This window comes from Carcharodon carcharias, chromosome 1 (assembly GCF_017639515.1).
Source record: "Carcharodon carcharias isolate sCarCar2 chromosome 1, sCarCar2.pri, whole genome shotgun sequence".
NCBI lineage: Eukaryota > Metazoa > Chordata > Chondrichthyes > Lamniformes > Lamnidae > Carcharodon > Carcharodon carcharias.
Window position 1 is genome coordinate 263,745,683 of NC_054467.1, and position 22,797 is coordinate 263,768,479.

The 22,797-nt window shown below is 45.1% G+C and overlaps 1 protein-coding gene across 1 annotated transcript in view; it reads right to left on the minus strand.

Moving 5' to 3' along the window:
- Positions 1–8,148, minus strand: part of znf638 (zinc finger protein 638) — a 157,063-nt gene extending 148,915 nt beyond the window's left edge. The window contains exons 1-2 of the mRNA XM_041183996.1: positions 8,074–8,148; positions 4,204–4,331 (exon numbers count right to left, since the gene is read on the minus strand). Coding sequence (XP_041039930.1) covers positions 4,204–4,331; positions 8,074–8,148 — 203 coding nt within the window. The remainder of the gene's footprint in view (positions 1–4,203; positions 4,332–8,073) is intronic.
- Positions 8,149–22,797: the final 14,649 nt, after the last annotated feature.

The window sequence follows — 22,797 nt, forward strand, 5'->3', positions numbered from 1 at the left end:
AAGATAAGCCTGGAGTTTGACAGCAATCCAATTTGAACTTTCCAAAATCGGATGAGTTGATTTGAACTGCTAAAATTCAAACTAAGAACACGTTTTCCTGGCTGTTTCTTTCAAATCTTCAGTAAGCAGCAAATATCGGAACTTGAAAATTGTTTCGAAGGAGAAAAAGAATTAACACAAGAGACAAACCTGCTGAGTTTTTCCAGGTAATTCTGTTTTTGTTTTAACACGAGACATCGGGTGATAAACAGCTTGCAAGACTCTAACCAGGTTTCAGCATAATTGGAATTCAACCTAAAATTTGGGGGAAGTTGGAGACAACAAAAGGATTGAACAAAACAAGCTTAAATTGGAGTTTGGTTTCTGGTCAGTAAAGTTTTCTTTTAAGTTATGCAAAGTGATGCAATTGTGCGTCAAGTTTTCTTTACCCTTCGTCCCCACTAAACAAACAGCGGAGTTAACACTTCCAGCTGACAGTTGCTGTTTAAAAAAATTCACCACACAGCCTTCAGACTGCTAAATATGTATTGGGCATTATTAGGTATTATTAGATTTTACGTTTATAAATTTACAGATATGATTGGGTATATTAACCCATTGGGCTCCTGGCCACAGCCATTGTGGATTGCTTGTGTTTTGTTTTAAACGGGCGATGGTGGTTTCCAGCTCCCAGCCAACCCAACAGTTTTGAGGATTAAAGCACAACAAAAAGACTCTACTTTTCAAAGACTTGGCCTTCACCAAAGCCTGTGCACCATCTACGAGGCACGAGTCAGGAGTGGGATGGAATGCTCTCCGCTTGCCCGGATGAGTGCAGCTCCCACAACACTCAAGAAGCTGGACACCATCCAGGACAAAGCAGCCCGCTCGATTGGCACCACATCCACAAACATTCACTCCCTCCACCACCGAGCCACAGTAGCAGCAGTGTGTGTACCATCTACAAGATGCACTACAGGAACTCCCCAAGGCTCCTTCAACAGCACCTTCCAAACCCGCGACCACTACCATCTAGGAGGACAAGGGCAGCAGATAGATGGGAACACCACCAGCTGGAAGTTCCCCTCCAAGTCATTCACCATTCTGACTTGGAAATATATCACCGTTCCTTCACTGTCGCTGGGGCAAAATCCTGGAACTCCCTCCCTAACAGCACTGTGGGTGTACCTGCACCACATGGACTGCAGCGGTTCAAGAAGGCAGCTCACCACCACCTTCTCAAGGGCAATAAATGCTGGACCAATGAAGCCCACATCCCGTGAATACATTTTTTAAAAATTCAGGCAGTTGGCCACTATTTTCACGACAAAGTACTTGAAAATGAGAGATATGAAAAGCACCTCTAAACTGAGGGCAAACGCTTTTGTCGCTGATGTAAAACCCCCCACTTAAAACCACCAAGCCTGTTCCTGAAATTGGAATTGATAAGTAACTGGACCTGAGTTGCTATGTCAAGCATTCAAAAGGGAAATTTACCTGATGTTTAAGGAGATAAACAAATTCTAAGTTTTCAAAAAGAAAACTAACGGACAAACAGTCCAGGTGGTTTCTCGGTATCATAAAAAAAGTATGTTTTTGGAAGAAATAAATTGAACACAATAAAAAACCTGTCAGCCGACAACACTGCTATTTGAATTTGGGATAATTTTGGAAACAGGCTCAGAGGAATGGAAATGTATCTCACATTTTACTCCAAGCGACACACATCTGCATCTTTGTGAACAAGCTGCTGATGAGAAGACTAATTTCTCGGCCTTACCTCCACCACCCGTTGAGCACTGATGCAGTGAGACGTCTACCCTTGTTTTCGCCTGCCACGAAAATTCAGTGCACGCCCATGTACTTGACGTAGCGCCCTGGTGCATCCCAGACCTGATGCCTGTCTGTCAGCCCGTGAGGAACCCTCCCTCCCCTCTACATGCTGTACCAGGGCTCTGACACATCTGCCTCATGGGCCAGCCCTTGGAGGAGCCTGGTCTAGTGAGATGCTTCTGAGAAAATAAAATGTTGCATTTGGGGAGGGCAAACAAAGCAAGGGAATACTCAATAAACAGGAAGTTATTGAAAGGGGTTGAGGAAGTGAGAAACCTTGGAGCGCATGTCCACAGGTCCTTGAAGGTGGCAGGACAGGTGGACAAGGTGGGTCAAGAAAGTATATGGAATGCTTTCCTTTATTGGATGAGGTATTGAATACAAAAGCAGGGATGTGATGATGGAACTGTATTAAAGGTTGGTTAGGCCACAGCTGGGATTTTGTGTACAATTCTGGTCACCACATTACAGGAAGGGCATAATTGTTCTGGAGAGAGTGCAGAGGAGATTCACAAGAATGTTGCCAGGGCTTGAAAATTGCAGCTATGAGGAGCGATTGGATAGGCTAGGGTTGTTTAGAACAGAGGAGGCTGTGGGGATGATCTAACTGAGGTGTACAAAATTACGAGGGGCCTAGATAGGGTAGACAGGAAAGACTTGTTTCCCCGAGCTGAGGGGTCAATTACCAGGAGGCATAGATTTAAGATGATTGGTAGGAGAATTAGAGGGGACATGAAGAAAAACTTTTTCACCCAGAGGGCGTTGGGCATCTGGGATTCATGGCCTAAATTGGTGGTTGAGGCTGAAACGCTCAACTCATTGAAAAGGCATCTGGATCTGCACTTGAAGTACTGTACTCTGCAAGGCTACATTTTGCTGGAAGGTGGGATTAATATGAGAGGCTAGTTTCTTTTTACTCTTTTTGGCTGGCACAGACAAGATGGGCTGAATGGCCTCTTTGTGCACCATAGCTTTTCTGTAGTTCTATGGTTTGATTAAGCGAAAGAACAAACATGCAAAATGCCTGAAGGACAAGGACAGCAGATAGATGGGAACACCACCACCTGGAAGTTCCCCTTCAAGTCACTCACCATCTTGACTGGGAAATATATCACCATTCCTTCACTGTCGCTGGGTCAAAATCCTGGATCTCCCTCCCTAACAGCACTGTGGGTGTATCTACACCACCTGGACTGCAGCGGTTCAAGAAGGCAGCTCACCACCACCTTCTCAAGGGCAACTAGGGATGGGCAATAAATGCTGGCCCAGCCAGCGAAGCCCATGTCCTGAGAATGAATTTTTAAAAAATCAAGTGAGAATATTTAATTTCCATTTTAAAGATATTATGGAAACATGTTATTGGAATATGAAGTTTCTCCAGAACTCCCGGAAGGGATACATTAGCAATTAATGGGATGCCTCACTTAGAGTAAGAGACAAAGTTACAGAGGAAGGGCGCAACACCAAATGGGAATTGGAATAACTCACCTTGGGTGTTGTTCAGTGGAATATATAAATCTGGTATTGATGTACGTTCTAGTGAAAGGAAAGTGTAGATGAGATGAATAAGGTGACAGCTTTCTTCAGAGATATTTGTGTCTGTGCCTATGACATTTTTAAGAGAATTGAATTGATCATCTGGCCACAACCCGAGACATTGGGACTGTCCAGGAGGAGATAAGCAAAGATTTTGAGACAGAGACCCCCCCCCTTTGATCTTTTGAGAAGATTACCGGAAAGTCAGGAAGAATTATCGAATGGTGTATCATTTTAAAGACTTGACAAAGTTGGTTGGCAAAATACACAGCATGATCCCTATAGACCTGATAGACCTTCCAAAGGCAAAACAAGAATTTGTGGGAGATGACAGAGAGATTACCAAGCATGATGAAGTGACTGTAGAGGAAGGAACACTGCCCAAATAGAAAATCTGGTAAAAAGAGACCTAGAGACCGCATCCAACAGAGAGGGAAATGTGTGAAGATGAGATAGCGAATGCGAACTTCCAACAGAGGATTAAAGGAGGAATTGAGACACCGGTGTGGGTATGCAGAAGTGATTTGTAAGCTGTGAAGTAACTGAGATGCGAGAGTACATGGTACAGCTATGCTGAAGGACGGGTCCCAGACTTGCTCAGTTACTTAACAGCATGACATGAAATGGTGAATACGGCCTGATGAGTAAGAAAACATTTTTAAATGATCAAGACACTGACACATATTCCAGAGAAAAACAGACAATGAATTTTACTCCCTCTGACCACTACCATCATAGAGTCAAATTAAAGTAAATGGAAAAGGAATGTTGGACCGGGACAAATGAAGGTTGGGGGCTTGCACGATCTATTGCTTCACTCCAGTATCATTCTAGTATCTTTAATATGTTACCTACAGAAAGAGGTTATTCAACCTGAGAGGTCCATTCTGGTGCTTATGCTCCACGCGCACCTCCTCCTTCTTACTCCTTGTATTCCTCTCACCTTTGACACTTCGCATGACATATTCTTCGCATGACATATTCTGAGGTGTGACACACACATTAAACCGTATATACACATGTATGCATATTAGTGAGGCTCCTTTAGCCCTGCAGCCATGTACTACTACATTAAATACATGACACTGATGCACTGGGTGAGTTCAGAGGTCCAGTATTTTAGGCTACAATTGTACGGGACCACACCCGGAATATTGTGTGCAGTTTCAGTCCCATATACATATCTACGTACCAACACGCAAATTAGGAGCAGCAGTAGGTCACATGGGCCCCTTGAGCCTGCTCTGCCATTCAATAAGGTCATGGCTGATCTGATTGTGGTCTCAACTCCACATTCCCACCTACTCCTGATCGCCTTTACTCCCTTGTTAGTCAAGAATCTATTTACCTCTGCCTTCAAAGGAGGAAATATTTAAGAAAGGATATACTTGCATTGGAGGCGTATAATGAAGGTTCACTAAATTGGCCCCTGCAATAAGGGAACTGTCCTATGATAAGAGGCTGAGTGAACTGGGTCTATATTCTTTGGAATTTAGAAGAATGAGAGACAATCTCATTGAAACCTACAAAATTCTGAAGGGGTTTGATAGGATAGACACCGATTGTTTCCGCTGGTCGGGGAATATAAAACACGGGGGCACTGTCTCAGGGTAAGGGCCCAATCATTTAGGACTGAGACGAGGAGAGATTACTTCATTCAAAGGGTTGTGGATCTTTGGAACTCTCTGCTCAGAGGGATGTGAATGCTCCATCGTTGGTAGAAGAGGGTACTAGACAGGGAATGAAAGTTTGACTCTGGTGGATCTGCACAGAGTAAATCACACGAAAAACAAAAGCAGTGGCCTTGGTTTTAACTGCTCCCGCGAGGCAGTTCCCAAACAGAGCAGGGGAGGGGAAGTTAATATATGACGAGGTGACTTTGTCACTAGTACTGGTTTCCCCACCCACCCCCACTACGACCCATTGCCAAACCTACTGGGCACAGAAGCTAGAATTGGAAGAGTTCTGATTTTGAAAGAATTTTTTTTATTTGTGGATCAAGAAGGGAAGGACTGGTCCTTCAGAAAAGCTCAACACTTCCTTGCACCCCCCCAACACCCGCGCCCCCCCCCCCCCCCCCCCCCCCCACCCCCCCCGGCTCCCCATTCTCCTCCCCTGCAGCCATATTACAATTGTACAGTTGTCATGTCATTCTACAGACATATGAGTCATAGTACAATCAACTTAAGGTTATTACAGTCATATTTCAGTTGTACTACATTCATATTACAGCAGTACGACAATCATTCAGTTGTATTGTGTCTGAAGGCAGGTCCTTGGAAATTATTCACTGAACCATGGCAAATCCTTTTCTTTTACTATGGGAGAGTCCACAAAATGGAGTCTGTCGACAGACTATCGAGTGGGAAGGGACAAGCCTAATGCGAGTTAGATCATGGAGGCTTCGGGACAACACGTTCAATATTTCATTCCCAGAGAGTGAGCCTGAGGGAAAGCAGTTCCAGAGAAACAGATAAAAGCAGGGAATCAGCGGGAGGGTGAGCCTGTGAGATTCAAAGTGAGTCAGAGAGAGAGAGAGCAAGCCTTGTGTGTCGGTGGGAGACACAGAGAGCACTGGAAGAGTAAATTAACCAAAAAGAAACAATCAGGGACTGATGGCAGGTAATTGCTTGTTTGGAGAGCCCACAGGCAAGGGGTGTGGGCCTAAAGGATTCTGGAGTGGGGCAGAGGAGCGGAGTGTGCATGGGCTTCAAGAGGTGAGATTTAAAAAAACTAAAAGGGAGGGAGCTAAATGTTGTGGCTCTTTCAGAAGCTTTTTATATGTATTTAGTTTATTTCTGTTAAGTTCAGTTAATCTAATCAATAGAGACATGGCAGGGATCTCAGTCCCGTAGAACATCCTGTTCCGTGTGGGTACCCCAGGATGCTTCCCATGTCCTGAACAACCCCGTATGCAGGAAGTGCTGTCCGCTGAAGGAACACAAGGTCTGGGTGTCGGAGCTTCAGTGGCAGCTGGTGTTGCTGCAGCGCATCCACAGGATTCAGAGCCTCATGAACATCACAGTTAAAGATGTGGTCATCCCGCAGCTTAAAGATGTGCAGGGAGAGAGGGAATGGATGATTGCCAGGATGTCATGAAGGACCAGGCAGGTAGCGCGGGAATTCCCTGAGCGCACCTCACTCTCCAACCGGCTGCGAGAGAGATAGTCCTTTGGGGAGTACAGTCAGAGCCAAGTCCATGGAACCATAGCCCGCTGAGCTGTACTGGGAGGAAAGATTGGGAAAGCAGCAGAGATGGGAGATTCAGTAGTTAGGGGAACAGATTGGCATTTTTGTATTTGAGGTTGTGATTCTAGGATGGTGCTTTGCCTGCTTGGTGCTGGAGTTAAGGATGTCAATGAGCAGCTGCACTCGGAGGAGGGAGGGTGAACAGTCAGTGGTCTTGGGCAACTTAGGCAGCAAAGACATAGGTTAAAAGAGGGATGAGGCCCTACGGTCAGAATTTAGGGAGCCAGGAAAGAAACTAACTAAGTAGGATCTCAAAGGCAGTAATCTCTAGATTACTCCCAGTACCATACTGAGTACAGAAAAAGGACAAAGGAGATGAATGTGTGGCGTGAGAGATGATGCAGGAAGGAAGGCTTTAGATTCCTCGGACATTGGGCCTGGTTCTGGGGAGATAGGGCCTCTACAGACCAGATGCATTGCATCTAATTAGAGCCGGGACAAATGTCCTTCTGGAGCAATTTTCTGGCGCAATTGGGGAGGGTTTTAAACTAACTGTGCAGAGGTGTGGGAGCCAGGAGGTAATATCAGAGAGGAATACCAACATGCACAATATACTGTGAGAGATAGATAACATTACAACACTAGAACAGGAAATAGTAAAGTATTGGGTGGGGTCACAGTAAGCAGGAATGCTGTAAGGGCTAAATTAGGGTGCATGTGTGCGAATAGAGGAGGTGGTGGCGTAGTGGTATTGTTGCTGGACTAGTAATTGAGAGACCCAGAATAATACTCTGGGGCCTTGAGTTCAAATCCCACCACTGCAGATGGTGAAATTTGAATTTGATAAAAATCTGGAATGAAAAGTCTAATGATGACCATGAAACCATTGCCGATTGTCGTAAAAACCCAACTGGTTCACTAATGCCCATTAGGGAAGGAAATCATCTGGCCTACATTGCTCCTAACTGCCCTCTGAAATGGTGTAGCAAGCCTCTACAAAGGCTAAATGGAATGGAACTGGACGGACCACCCGGCATCGATCTAGGCGCTAGAAACAACAGTAGCAACCTCAGCCCTGTCAACCCCACAAAGTCCTCCTTGCTAACATCTGGGGACTTGTGCCAAAATTGGGAGAGCTGTCTCACAGACTAGTCAAGCAACAGCCTGACAAAGTCATACTCACAGAATCATACCTTACAGATAATGTCCCAGACACCACCATTACTATCCCTGGGTATGTCCTGTCCCACTGGCAGGACAAACCCAGCAGAGGTGGTGGCACACTGGTGGTATACAGTCAGGAGAGAGTTGCCCTGGGAGTCCTCAACATCAACATGCAGTCTCATGGCATCAGGTCAAAGCTGGGCAAGGATACCTCCTGCTGATTACCACATACCGCCCTCCCTCAGCTGATGAATCAGTGCTCCTCCATGTTGAACACCACTTGGAGGAAGCACTGAGGGTGGCAAGGGTGCAGAATCTACTCTGGGTAGGGGACTTCACTGCAAGGCAGCTAATGAAATCTGTGTTACTGACCTTCAGCCTGGGACTCGGGGCTGAAACCTCAGCTACTGTGTAATCAAACACCAAATGGAATCGTGTAGCTGTCATGTTAATCATTGCTGCCTTTAGACTGGTAAACAAGCCCCCAGGGTTCATCAGTAAATGAGACCATAAGATATAGGAGCAGAAATAGGCCATTCAGCCCATCGAGTCTGCTCCACCATTCAGTGAGATCATGGCTGATCTGCTAATCCTCAACTCCACTTTCCTGTCTTTTCCCCATAACCCTTGATTCCCTTACTGATTAAAAATCTGTCAGATCTCAGCCTTGAATATACTTAATGACCCAGCCTCTACAGCCCTCTGCGGTAAAGAATTCCACAGATTCACTACCCTCCAAGAGAAGAAATTCCTCCTCATCTCTGTCTTAAATGGGTGACCCCTTACTCTGAGATTATGTCCTCTGGTCCCAGACTCTCCCATAAGGGAAAACAACCTCTCAGCATCTACCCTGTCAAGCCCCCTAAGAATCTTATATGTTTCAATAAGGTCGCCTCTCATTCTTCTAAACTCCAATGAGTACAGGCCCAACCTACTCAACCTCTCCTCATAAGAAAATCCCTCCAAACCCAGAGTCAACCAAGTGAACCTTCTCTGGACTGCCTCCAATGTCAGTATATCTTTCCTTAGATAAGGGGACCAAAACTGTTCACAGTACTCTAGGTGTGGTCTAACTAGTGCATTGTATAGTTTTAGCATGATGTCCCTATTTTTATACTCCATTCCCTTTGAAATAAAGGCCAACATTTCACCTGCTTCCCGATCACCTGCTGAACTTGTATGCTAGCTTTTTATGATTCATGCACAAGGACCCCCAAATCCCTCTGTGCTGCAGCTTTCTGCAGTCTTTCTCCATTTAAATAATATTCAGCTCCTCTATTCTTCCTGCTAAAGTGCCTAAGCTCACATTTCCCACATTATATTCCATCTGCCAAGTTTCTGCCCACTCACTTAAACTGTCTATACCGCTCTGTAGACTCTTTGTATCATCCTCACCACTTGCCTTCTCACCTACTTTTGTGTCATCTGCAAACTTGGTGATAGTACATTCACTTCCCTCATCTAAGTCACTAATATATATTGTAAATAATTCTGGCCCCAGCACTGATCCCTGTGGCACTCCACTAGTTACAGGTTGCCATCCTGAAAATGCCCCCCTTATCCCAACTCTGTCTTCTATTAGTTAGCCAATCCTCTATCCATGCTAATATACTACCTCCAACACCATGGCCTCTTATGAAGTAGCCTTATGTGCAGTACCTTATCAAATGTCTTTTGGAAAACCAAATATATTACATCTACTGATTCCCTTTACTGATCCTGTTTGTTACCTACTCAAAGAATTCTAATAAATTTGTCAGGCATAATTTCCCCTTCATGAAGCCATGCTGACTCTGCTTAATTAAATTATGTATTTCTAAATGCTCTGCTTTAAATCCTTTATAATAGACTCTAACCTTTTCCCAATGACAGATGTTAAGCTAACTGGCACATAGTTACTGTTTTTTGTCTCCCTCCTTTTTGAATAAAGGTGTTATATTGGCAAGTTTCCAATCCTCTGGGACTTTTACAGAATCTAAGGATTCTTGGAAGATTGTTAATGACTGCCTTATTCTCTTTTGGGTCCACTAGTCCCTTGTACAGGGGGGAGACTCCCAGTGCAGTACTGGGGGAATGCAGCACAGTCAGAGTTGCCATCTTGCATAGAGTGATGGAGTGAGGGGCCTAGACAAAGTAGACAGGAAAGACTTGTTTCCCCTAGTGGAGGGGTCAATTACCAGGAGGCACAGATTTAAGGTGTTTGGTAGAAGGATTAGAGGGGATATTAGGAAAACCTTTTTTCCCCAGAGGGCAGTGGGGGGTTTGGTCCTGAGAACATTCCGGTAATAGTGCTGAAGACTTGAGCTCCAGAACTAGCTGTGCCCTTGGACATGCTGATCCAGTACAACAACAATACTGGCACCTGCCCGGCAACGTGGAAAATTGCCCAGTTAGCAGCTATGTCCTTTGGGACTCAGCCAGCTCAGTCAGCAGAGGTACTACCGAGCCACTCTTGGTGATGGACATTGAAGTCCTCCACCCAGAGTACACTCTGTGCCCTTGCCACCTTCAGTGCTTCCTCCAAGTGGTGTTCAACATGGAGGAGCACTGATTCATCAGCTGAGGGAGGGCAATACATGGTAATCAGCAGGAGGTTTCCATGCCCATGTTTGGCTTCTTGCCATGAGACTTCATGGGGTCCAGAGTCAATGTTGAGGACTCCCAGAGTAACTCCCTCCCAACTGTGACACCACCTCTGCTGGGTCTGTCCTGCTGGTGGGACAGGACAAACCCAGGGATGGTAATGGTGGAGTCTGGGACATTATCTGTCAGATATGATTCGACTAGCCTGTGAGACAGCTCTCCCAATTTTGGCACTAGCCCCCAGAAGTTATTACAGAGGACTTTGCAGGGTCGACAGGGCCAAGTTTGTCATTGTCATTTCTGGTCCCTAAGTTGATGCCAGTTTCATTCCTTTTTTGAGGCTTTGATATTGCTGTGGGCCTGGAGTCACATGTAGGCTAGACCAGGTAAGGACAGCAGATTTTCTTCCCTAAATGACATTTTACAAAAATCATTTCATGTCATCATCAATTTTCAATTCCAGATTTTTATTGAATTCAATTTCCACCATCTGCCATGGTGGGATTCGAACCCAGGTCTCCGGAGCATTACCCTGGGTCCCTGGAATACTAGTCCAGCGACAATACCACTATGCCATCGCCTTGCTAATCAAGTGAATTTAAATTCCCTCGCTGATGTGTGGGATCTGAACTCAGGTTTTTGGATCACTAGTAAGTGTCTCTGGATTACGAGCCCAGGGACATAACCACACCGATCCTGTAACAGGTGTTGGAACAGCCTCCATGGTTGTGCATTTAAATACGGGCACAGTCAAATGGAATGATTTTTCTTAGCACTCCTGGTTAGTTGGGTGTGGGGGAGAAATGACCCTCTCCTATTCACTATCTAGCTGTAAGGTGTGTGTGTAGATGAATGTCAAATAAAAACAAGGTCAAAATTGACCACAAAAACAAAATTACCTGGAAAAACTCAGCAGGTCTGACAGCATCTGCGGAGAGGGATACAGTTGATGTTTCGAGTCTGTATGACCCTTCATCAGAACTGAGATAAAATATAAGCTGGTAGAGGGGGGTGGGACAGGAGAGCTCGATAGGGGGCCAGTGATAGGTGGAGGCCAAGAAGAGACTGCTAAAGATGTCATAGACAAAAGGACAAAGGGGTGTTGACGTTGGTGATATTATCTAAAGGATGTGCTAATGGGGATATTAAGGGTAGCAAGCAGGGCAAGCTAGTGGCAGATGGCCCTAGTGGGGGTGAGGTGGGAGGAAGGGATTGAAATGGGCTGAAAGGTGGAGATGAAACCAGAGGTTGAAATAAATTTTAAAATAGGAGGGAAAAGAAAAAAATATAGTTGTAAAAAAATTATAAATTATTGGAAAGAGGAGGTTCGGAAAGAGGGTGGGGATGGAGGAGACAGTTCATGATCTGAAATTGTTGAACTCAATATTCAGTCCGGAAGGCTGTAAAGTGCCTAATCGGAAGATGAGGTGCTGTTCCTCCAGTTTGTGTTGAGCTTCACTGGAACAATGCAGCAGGCCAAGGATGGACATGTGGGCATGAGAGCAGGGTGGAGTGTTGAAATGTCAAGTGACAGGGAGGTCTGGGTCATGCTTGCAGACAGACCAAAGGTGTTCTGCAAAGCGATCACCCAGTCTGCGTTTGGTGTCTCCAACGTAGAGGAGACCGCATTGGGAGCAGCGAATGCAGCAGACTAAAGTGAGGGAAGTGCACAGTTTGGTTTAATAGGTATAGTCATGCAATGGTTAATAATAATCCAGAGAACCTGAGGTCAAATCCCACCTGCAGTTTGAGAGTTTGAATTCAGTTACAAAATATATCTGGATATTAAGTGTTGGTGCCAGTAGAGGTCACCATGAAACTAAACAGGTTGTTGCAGGAAACCACAACTGCTTCACTAAATGTGAAGAAAATCTGCCATTCTGGACTTCCATGTGACTCCAGGCCCACGTCAACATGGTTGGCTCTGAGCCGCCCTCTGAATGGCCGCTGGTCTCTCCAGTGACGTTGGAAAATTAACTTTTAAAAAAGCCTGCCATTAATTGCCATCCATTATGCTTCAAGTGGGTGAGGTATTGAGGGGCTTAGGGCATTTCTCTCGCACTGTTCACAAAGCACCTTACAGCCAATTAAATATTTCTTGTTTGAAGTGCAGTCACTAATGTAATGTAGAGAATGGGGCTGCCAATTTGTGCACAACAAGATCCCACAAACAGACAATAGGATAGTGACGAATTAATATGATTTCAGTCATGTTGGCTGAGCGATAACTACCTGCCCAGGACACTGGGTGCTCTGCTCCTCTTTGCAATATTGGCCATAGAAAGATTACAGCGCAGAAAGAGGCCACTGAGCCCATTGTGTCTGTGCTGTGAAAAAACTAGCTGCCCATTCTAATGCCACCTTCCAGCACCTGGTCTGTAGCCTTGCAGGTTACAGCACTTTAGGTGCAGATCCAGGTGCCTTTTAAATGAGTTGAGGGTTTCTGCCTCCACCACCAAACCAGGCAGTGAATTCCAGATACCCACTGCCCTCTGGGTGAAGAAGTTTTTCCAAATATCCCCTCTAATCCTTCTACCAATCACCTTAAATCTGTGCCTCCTGGTAATCTCTCCACTAGGAGAAACAAGTCTTTGGGTCAGTGGCAGGTGGTGAGGGAAAAACATACTTGACCTCATCCTCACCAGCCTGCCTACTGCAAGTGTATCTGTCCATGACAGTATCGGTAGGAGTGACCACCACACAGTAACTGTGGTGATGAAGTCTCTCGCATTCACATTGAGGATAACCTCCATCGCGTTGTGTGGCACTACCACTGTGCTAAATGGGATAGATTTCAAACAGACAGATAAAAACAAAAAAACTGCGGATGCTGGAAATCCAAAACAAAAACAGAATTACCTGGAAAAACTCAGCAGGTCTGGCAGCATCGGCGGAGAAGAAAAGAGTTGACGTTTCGAGTCCTCATGACCCTTCGACAGAACTTGAGTTCGAGTCCCAGGGACTCCGGGACTCGAACTCAAGTTCTGTCGAAGGGTCATGAGGACTCGAAACGTCAACTCTTTTCTTCTCCGCCGATGCTGCCAGACCTGCTGAGTTTTTCCAGGTAATTCTGTTTTTGTTTTAGATTTCAAACAGATCTAGCAACTCAAGACTGGGCATCCATGAGGTGCTGTGGGTCATCAGCAGCAGCAGAATTGTACTCGAACACAATCTGTAACCTCATGGCCCAGCGTATCCCCCACTCTACCATTACCATCAAGCCAGGGGGTCAACCCTGGTTCAATGAAGAGTGCAGGAGGGCATGTCAGGAGCAGCACCAGGCATACCTAAAAATGAGGTGTCAACCTGGTGAAGCTACAACACAGGACTACTTGTGTGCCAAACAGCATAAGCAGCAAGTGATGGACAGAGCTAAGCGATCCCACAACCAATGGATCAGATCTAAGCTCTGCAGTCCTGCCACATCCAGTCGTGAATGATGGTGGACAATTAAACAACTCACTAGAGGAGAAGGCTCCTGCATATCAGTGCAAAAGATAAGGCAGATGCATTTGCACCAATCTTCAGCCAGAAGTGCCTGGTGGATGATCCATTCTGCCTCTTCCACAGGTCCTCAACATCACAGATGCCAGTCTTCAGCCAATTCAATTCACTCCAGGTAACATCAAAAAACAGCTGAAGACACTAGATACTGCCAATATTCCAGCAATAGTACTGAAGACTTGCGCTCCGGAACCTGTCGTGCCCCTAGCCAAGCTGTTCCAGTCCAGCTACAACACTGGCATCTACCCGGCAATGTGGAAAATTGCCCAGGTATGTCCTGTACACAAAAAGCAAGACAATCCAATCTGGCCAATTACTGCCCCATCATTCTATTCTCATCTATAAAGTGATGGAAGGGGTCATCAAAAGTGCTGTCAAGCAGCACTTGATTAGTTATAACCTGCTCACTGACGCCCAGTTTGGGTTCTGCCAGGGCCACTCAGCTCCTGACCGCATTATAACCTTGGTTCAAATATGGACAAAAGAGCTGAGCTCCCAAGGTGAGGTGGTAGTGACAGCTCTTGATATCAAGGTAACATTTGACCGAGTGTGGCATCAAGGAGCCCTAGCAAAACTGGACTCAATGGGAATCAGGGGGAAAACTCTCCACTGGTTGGAATCATACCTAGCACAAAGGAAGATGGTTGTGGTTGTTGGAGGTCAGTCATCTCAGCTCCAGGACATCACTGCAGGAGTTCCTCAGGGTAGTGTCCTTGGCCCAACCATCTTCAGCTGCTTCATCAATGAACTTCCTTCCATCATCAGGTCAGAAGTGGGGATGTTTGCTGACAATTGCACAATGTTCCGCACCATTTGTAACTCCTCAGATAGTGAAGCAGTCTGTGTCCAAATGCAGGTTGACCTGGACAATATCCAGGCTTGGGCTGACAAGTGGTAAGTCACATTCACGCCACACAAGTGCCAGGCAATGGCCATCTCTAACAGCGAGTGGGGATAAATGGGTCTTCTTCAGGTTAGCAAAATGTAACAAGTGCAATGCCACAGGGATCAGTGCTGGGGCCTCAACTTTTTACAATTTATATCCATTTGTATCCATTGGAGTTTAGATGAGTTGGATGAAGGGACCGAATGTACAGTTGCTAAATTTGCTGGTAACACAAAAATAGGTAGGGAAGTAAGTTGTGAAGAGGACATAAGGTGTGTGCAAAGGTGTCATGGAGAGATATTAATGTCTGTAATATTATTGGAAATTATTTTTTAAAATAGAGTTTAGTGGTGTATGTGTCTATGTGTATATGTGTGTGTGTGTCTTAATTGGATTAAATCCAGCTGGTCTAGAGGCTTTATTGTATAGAAAGAAGTAGGTTTGAAATGGTAATTGGATAAACACGGGAAAGTTTAGAAACATAGATGTCTTGGGGCAATTTGCATTTTTAAACAAACCATTCAAAAGATTGGGTGAAATCTTCCACCCAGCTAGAAGATGCCAAGCAACGTGTTTATTTTTTTTCAGCTTACTAATAAAATTGGTGGGAATCACAGGATGTTATTGTTAGAAGAGGTAAAATTAAAAGCCTAATGATACAATAGAAACATTACATTCAAAGAGAAAGATATGTATAAAGGGAAAAGGAGATTGTGTGTAAGGCAGAGGCATTTTAAGATCCAACAAGTCTGCAAGGATCCAGAGCTATCAGAAACTCATGTTGAATGTGACTGTCCAGGGTGTACTTTGCCAGGGGTCTGTTTAAATCTATGAGATTTACTGTTGCCTTATGGGAGTCTAACTGCGAGTCAGATTGAGAAGAGGATTTTTGTAGTTATTATAGTAGTAATTTTGTAGACATATGTATGTGTTTACAATCTTTCTTGTATTAATAAATTGTAATAAATAAAACCTCTCGAGACTTGGTTGTCTTATTACTACTGAATTCAAAGCCTGCATCCTGAAACATACAAATTGCCAAAGTGGGTTATGACAGTTGTTTCAAGTTTCCCTCTGGGATTTGAACAACTCAGCCTTTACCGTCAGCTGCCATCATAATAAAAAGGATATAGACAGGCTGAGTGAGTGGGCAAAAATCTGGCAGGTGGAATGTAATATGTGAATTTGTTCACTTTGGCAGGGAGAGTAGAAAAGCAGTATAGTACTTAAATAGCGAGCGATTGCAGAACTCTGAGGTACAAAAGGATCTGTACATGAGGGTGTCCTGGTACATGAATAACAAAATGTTAGTACACAAGTACAGCAAGTGATTAGGAAGGCAAATGGAATGTTGGTGTTTATTGCAAGGGGAATGGAATATAAAAATAAGGATGTTTTTGCTACGGTTATACAGGGCATTGGTGAGACCACACCTGGAGTACTTTGTACAGTTTTGATCTCCTTATTTAATAAAGGATCTAAATGCATTAGATGCATTTCAGAGAAGGTTCATTCGACTGATAGCTGAGAATGGGGAGAGTTATCTTACGATGAAAGGTTGGACAGGCCGGGCCTGTATCCATTGGAGTTTAGAAGAATGAGAGCTGATCTTATTGAAACACAAAAAATCCTGAGGAGACTTGACAGGGTGGATGTTGAAAGGATGTTTCCCCTTGTGGGAGAGACTAGAACTAGGGGACAGTTTAGAAATAAAGGATCTCCCATTTAAGATGGAGATGAGGAGAAATTTTTTCACTCAGAGTATCATGAGTCTTTGGAACTCTCTTCCCCAGAGAGTGGCAGAGGCAGGGCCATTGAATATTTTTTAAGGCTTTGGTAGATAGATTCTTGAATAACAAGGGAGTCAAAGGTCATTGGGAGTAGGCAGGAAAATGGCAGTGAGGCCACAATCAGATCAGTCATGATCTTATTGAATGACAGAGCAGACTTAAGGGTCCAAATGGCCTACTCCTGCTCCTAATTCATACATTCGTATGTGTATTCACACCTACACTATGGGGAAGCCCTCTGCCTGCTCAATAGTCATACATTCTGTCTATCCTCAGTTTAACATACACAACAGTAATAAAGTTGGAGCTGCCCCTTGAGGAGAGAGCCCTTAGGTGTATGGACCGCTTTGGCTACACAATTCTGCCCTCCCCCTTTCACTTAATTTGAACTCAATCCTTCAACATACAACTGCCTCACTAGAACATTCAATTCGTATGTAGCAGGGTCATAAAGATATTGAGAAAGGAGTTAGTCTTAGGGGATCACAGACGATGGGAAATGGTATATAATGTGGGGCAATCTGTCTGGACTCATATGCTTTCTTATGTTTTCGTTGTTGTTCAATTTATGTTGACCATCACTGTCATTATCACTTGGATGCGTATATGCAGTGTATGTCAGGGGTAGGAGGACCAGCTGCAGATCTGGCAGGCCCTGCCTGCTTATGGGGGTCTTTTGGAGGGTCTCCATGGGTTTGCAAAGTTCATACGCAATTGGTAGAGTTGTAAAAATTATTAGTGAATAAGTTGGTGCTGTGCAATTCATAAGTAGACTCAAGGTGACCAGACTCAGAGCCTAATGCAAAAAAGAACTCGAGTTTAAACTCCCTCAACAGAACATCATTCTTACCATAAGACCATAAGACATAGGAGCAGAAATTAGGCCATTTGGCCCATCGAGTCTGCTCCGCCATTCAATCATGGCTGACAAGTTTCTCAACCCCATTCTCCCGTCTTCTCCCCATAACCTTTGATCCCCTTACCAATCAAGAACCTATCTATCTCGGTCTTAAATACACTCAATGACCTGGCCTCCACAGCCTTCTGTGGCAATGAATTCCATAGATTCACCAATCACTGGCTAAAGAAGTTTCTCCTCATCTCTGTTCTAAAAGGTCTTCCCTTTACTCTGAGGCTGTGCCCTCGGATCCTAGTCTCTCCTACTAATGGAAACATCTTCCCCACGTCCACTCTATCCAGGCCTTTCAGTATTCTGTAAGTTTCAATCAGATCCCCCCCTCATCCTTCTAAACTCCATCGAGTATAGACCCAGAATAAGACCTAAGGCGTTGGTTCCTATGGGAACCAAAAAAAAATGGATCTTCCCCCTCGCAAATCAAATTTGTCTCCAGCCATGAAAGATGTCCTTAACTTTGGCACAAGGCAGGCAAACAACCTGCAGAACTCCCCGATTGTAGCTGCAGAGAACAGTATCTATCCCCCTGACTACACTGTGCCCTTTCACTACCACATTCCTTTTCACTCCCCTCAATTGAATGGCTTCTTGTTCCATGTTGTCATGTTCAGTTTGCTCATCCACCCTACATAAGGAGTGTGCAAAGGAGTTGTTTGTTAATAAAAGCAAAATACTGCGGATGCTGGAAACCTGAAACAAAAACAGAAAAGGCTGGAAAAACCCAGCAGGTCTTTGTGCCTGTTTGAAAAGAGCAAAGGTCAAGTCTCCTCCAGAATTACACATGGGGTTCCCCTTACCTCCCTCACCAACAGTCACACCTCCCTCACTGACAGTCACACCTCCCTCACCGACAGTCACACATCCCTCACCGACAGTCACACCTCCCTCACCGACAGTCACACCTCCCTCACTGACAGTCACACCTCTCTCACCGACAGTCACACCTCCCTAACCGACAGTCACACCTCCCTCACTGACAGTCACACCTCCCTCACCGACAGTCACACCTCCCTCACCGACAGTCACACCTCCCTCACTGACAGTCACATCTCCATCACTGACAGTCACAGCTCCCTCACTGACAGTCACACCTCCCTCACCGACAGTCACACCTCCCTCACTGACAGTCACACCTCCCTCACTGACAGTCACACCTCCTTCACCGACAGTCACACCTCCCTCACCGACAGTAACACCTCCCTCACCGACAGTCACACCTCCCTCACCGACAGTCACACCTCCCTCACTGACAGTCACACCTCCCTCACCGACAGTCACACCTCCTTCACCGACAGTCACACCTCCCTCACCGACAGTAACACCTCCCTCACCGACAGTCACACCTCCCTCACCGACAGTCACACCTCCCTCACCGACAGTCACACCTCTCTCACCGACAGTCACACCTCCCTCACCGACAGTCACACCTCCCTCACCGACAGTCACACCTCTCTCACCGACAGTCACACCTCCCTCACCGACAGTCACACCTCCCTCACCGACAATCACACCTCCCTCACCGACAGTCACACCTGCCTGTTCCTGATCACTAACTAGATTGATATAATAAGAATAAGACAGGATGCAATTGGGAAGGGTGTGCGTGTGTGAGAGAGAGAGAGAGAAAGAGAGTGGTTGCTGGATTTTAGTGAAAGGAATCACCCAGCAGAGGGAGCCTCCCTCTCTCTCTCTCTCTCTCTCTCTCTCTCTCTCTCCTGTATGCTGTCCAGGGGGATGAGGCAGGTGTTATCCGAAATACCTCCACAATGGCAGCTTCAATGGGACAGAGTTAGATTTTGTCCTGCCAGTGTTTGGGGCCTTTGTTCAAATCCATTCCAGAGTGAAAGTCTCTCCTAGTAAACTTGTTTTATGTGCAATGAGCTTTGGGTCATCTCACCTTCATTACTAACGGGCACAAAACCCTCCCTAATTGTACATTTGGGACACGGTCAATGTTAAAGGCATGATTTTTTAAAAATTCATTCAAGTGATACGAATGTTGTCAGCAAGGTCAGCATTTACTACAGCTACTTGACCTTGAAAAGGTCTTCTTGAATGTAACTCAACAGCTTCCTTGGCCGTTTCAGAGGGCAGTTAAGAGTCAACCACATTGTTGTGGATCTAGAGTCACATGGAAGAGCTGCCAACCCTCCAGGATAGGCCTGGAGTCTCCAAGAACTAAAGATCAGATTGTACCTGAATGCATGCAGTATACAAAATAAGGTAAATGAGCTTGTGGCGCAGATTGAAATTGGCAGGTATGATGTGGTGGGCATCACGGAGACATGGCTGCAAGGGGATCAGGACTGGGAGCTGAATATCCAAGGATATACATCCTATCGAAAAGATAGGCAGGTGGGCAGAGGGGGTGGGGTTGCTTTGTTGGTAAGAAATGAAATTAAATCGATAGCAAGAAATGATGTAGGGTCAGATGATGTAGAATCTGTGTGGGTAGAGTTGAGGAACTGCATAGGTAGAAAAACCATAATAGGAGTTATGTACAGGCCTCCGAACAGTAGTCAGGATGTGGGGCACAAGATACACCAGGAGATAGAAAAGGCGTGTAAGAAAGGCAAGGTTACAGAGATCATGGGGGATTTCAATATGCAGGTAGACTGGGAAAATAAGGTTGGTAGAGGATCCCAAGAAAAGGAATTTGTGGAAAGTCTACGAGATGGCTTTTTAGAGCAGCTTGTGGTGGAGCCCACTAGGGAACAGGCAATTCTAGATTTAGTGATGTGTAATGATGCAGATTTGATAAGGGAGCTTAAGGTGAAGGAACCCTTAGGAGGAAGTGACCATAATATGATAGAATTTACCCTGCAATTTGAGAGGAAAAAGCTGGAATCAGATGTAACAGTATTACAGTTGAATAAAGGCAACTACAGAGGCATGAGGGAGGAGCTGGCCAGAATTGACTGGGAGATAAGTCTAGCAGGAAAGACAGTGGAACAGCAATGGCAGGAGTTTCTGGGAGTAATTTGGGAGACACAGCAAAAATTCATCCCTAGGAAGAAGAAGCATACTAAAGGGAGGATGAGGCAAGACATGGCTGACAAGGGAAGTCAAGGACAGCATAAAAGCTAAAGAGAAAGCATACAATGTGGCGAAGAGCAGTGGGAAACCAGGGGATTGGTTTCATCAAGGGGAAGTCATGCCTGACAAATCTGTTAGAATTCTTTGAGTAGGTTAGACAAAGGAGAGCCAATGGATGTTATCTACTTGGACTTCCAGAAATGACAAGGTGCCGCACAGGAGGCTGCTCAGTAAGATAAGAGCCCATGGTGTTAGAGGCAAGGTACTAGCATGGATAGAAGATTGGCTGTCTGGCAGGAGGCAGAGAGTGGGGATAAGGGGGTCCTCCTCAGGATGGCGGCTGGTGACTAGTGGGAGTTCTGCAGGGGTCAGTGTTGGCACCACAACTTCTCACTTTATACATTAATGATCTAGATGAAGGAACTGAGGGCATCCTGGCTAAGTTTGCAGATGATACAAAGATAGGTGGAGGGACAGGTAGTATTGAGGAGGCGGGGAGGCTGCAGAAGGATTTGGACAGGTTAGGAGAATGGGCAAAGAAGTGGCAGATGGAATACAACGTGGGGAAGTGTGAGGTCATGCACTTTGGTAGGAAGAATAGAGGCATTGACTATTTTCTAATTGGGGAGAGAATTCAGAAATCTGGAGTGCAAAGGGACTTGGGAGACCTAGTCCAGGATTCTCTTAAGGTTAACTTGCAGGTTGAGTCGATAGTTAGGAAGGCAAATGCAATGTTGGCATTTATTTTGAGAGGACTAGAATATAAAAGCAGGGATGTGCTGCTGAGGCTTTATAAGGCTCTTTTTAGAATATTGTGAGCAATTTTGGGCCCCTTATCTCAGGAAGGATGTTCTGGCCCTGGTGAGGGTCCAGAGAAGGTTTCACTGCCCTCTGGGTGAAGAAGTTTTTCCTAATATCCCCTCTAATCCTTCTACCAATCACCTTAAATCTGTGCCTCCTGGTAGTTGACCTCTCCACTAGGGGAAACAAATCTTTCCTGTCTGCTTTGTCTAGGCCCCTCACTTTATCACACTACGATAGATGGCAACTCTGACAATGCTGCATTCCCCTAGTATTGCACTGGGAATCTTGCCCCATCCAAGGAACCCAAGATAGAGTAAGGCAGCCATTAGTAATCTTCCAAGAATCCTTAGATTCTGAAAAAGTTCCAGAGGATTGGAAAACTGCCAATATAACACCCTTATTGAGAAAGGGAGGGAGACAAAAAGACAGGAAACTATAGGCCAGTTAACTTAACATCTGTCACTGGGAAAATGTTAGAGTCTACTATGAAGGATGTAATAGCAGGGCACTTAGAAATACTTAATATAATTAAGCAGATCCAGCATGGCTTCATGAAGGGGAAATCATGCCTGACAAATTTATTAGAATTCTCTGAGGAGGTAACAAGCAGGATAGATAAAGGGGAACCAGTAGATGTAATATATTTGGATTTCCAAAAGGTGTTCGCTAAGGTATCACACACAAGGCAACAAAATAAGGCCCATGGTGTTGGGGGTAGTATATTAGCATGGATAGAGGAATGTCTAACTAAGAGCAGACAGAGAGTTGGGATAAGGGGTGCATTTTCAGGATGGTAACCTGTAATTAGTGGAGTGCCACAGGGATCAGTGCTGGGGCCACAATTATTTACAATATATACAAACGACTTGGATGAGGGAAGTGAATGTACTATTGCCATGTTTTCAATTGACACACAAGTAGGTGGGAAGGCAAGTGGTGAAGATGACACAAAGAGTCTACAGAGGGATATAGGCAGGTTAAGTGAGTGGGCAGAAACTTGGCAGGTGGAATATAATGTGAGCTTAGGTACTTTGGCAGGAAGAATAGAGGAGCTGAATATTATTGAAATGGAGAAAGACTGCAGAAAGCTGCAGCACAGAGGGATTTGGGGGTCCTCGTGCATGAATCACAAAAAGCTAACATACAAGTTCAGCTGGTAAGACAAGTGGAATGTCGGACTTCATTTCAAAAGGAATGGAGTATAAAAATAGGGAAGCCTTGCTAAAACTATACAAGGCACTAGTTAGACCACAGCTAGAATACTGTGAACAGTCTTGGTCCCTTCTCTAAGGAAAGATATACTGACATTGGAGGTAGTCCAGAGAAGGTTCATTCAGTTGATACCAGGTGTGGATGGATTTTCTAATGAGGAGAGGTTGAGTAGGTTGGGCCTGTACTCATTGGAGTTTAGAAGAATGAGAGGCAACCTTATTGAAACATATAATATTCTTAGGGGGCTTGACAGGGGAGATGCTGAGAGGTTGTTTCCCTTGTGGGAGAGTCTGGGACCAAAGGGCATAATCTCAGGGTAAAAGGTGGCCTGTTTAAGACAGAGGTGAGGAGGAAGTTCTACTCTC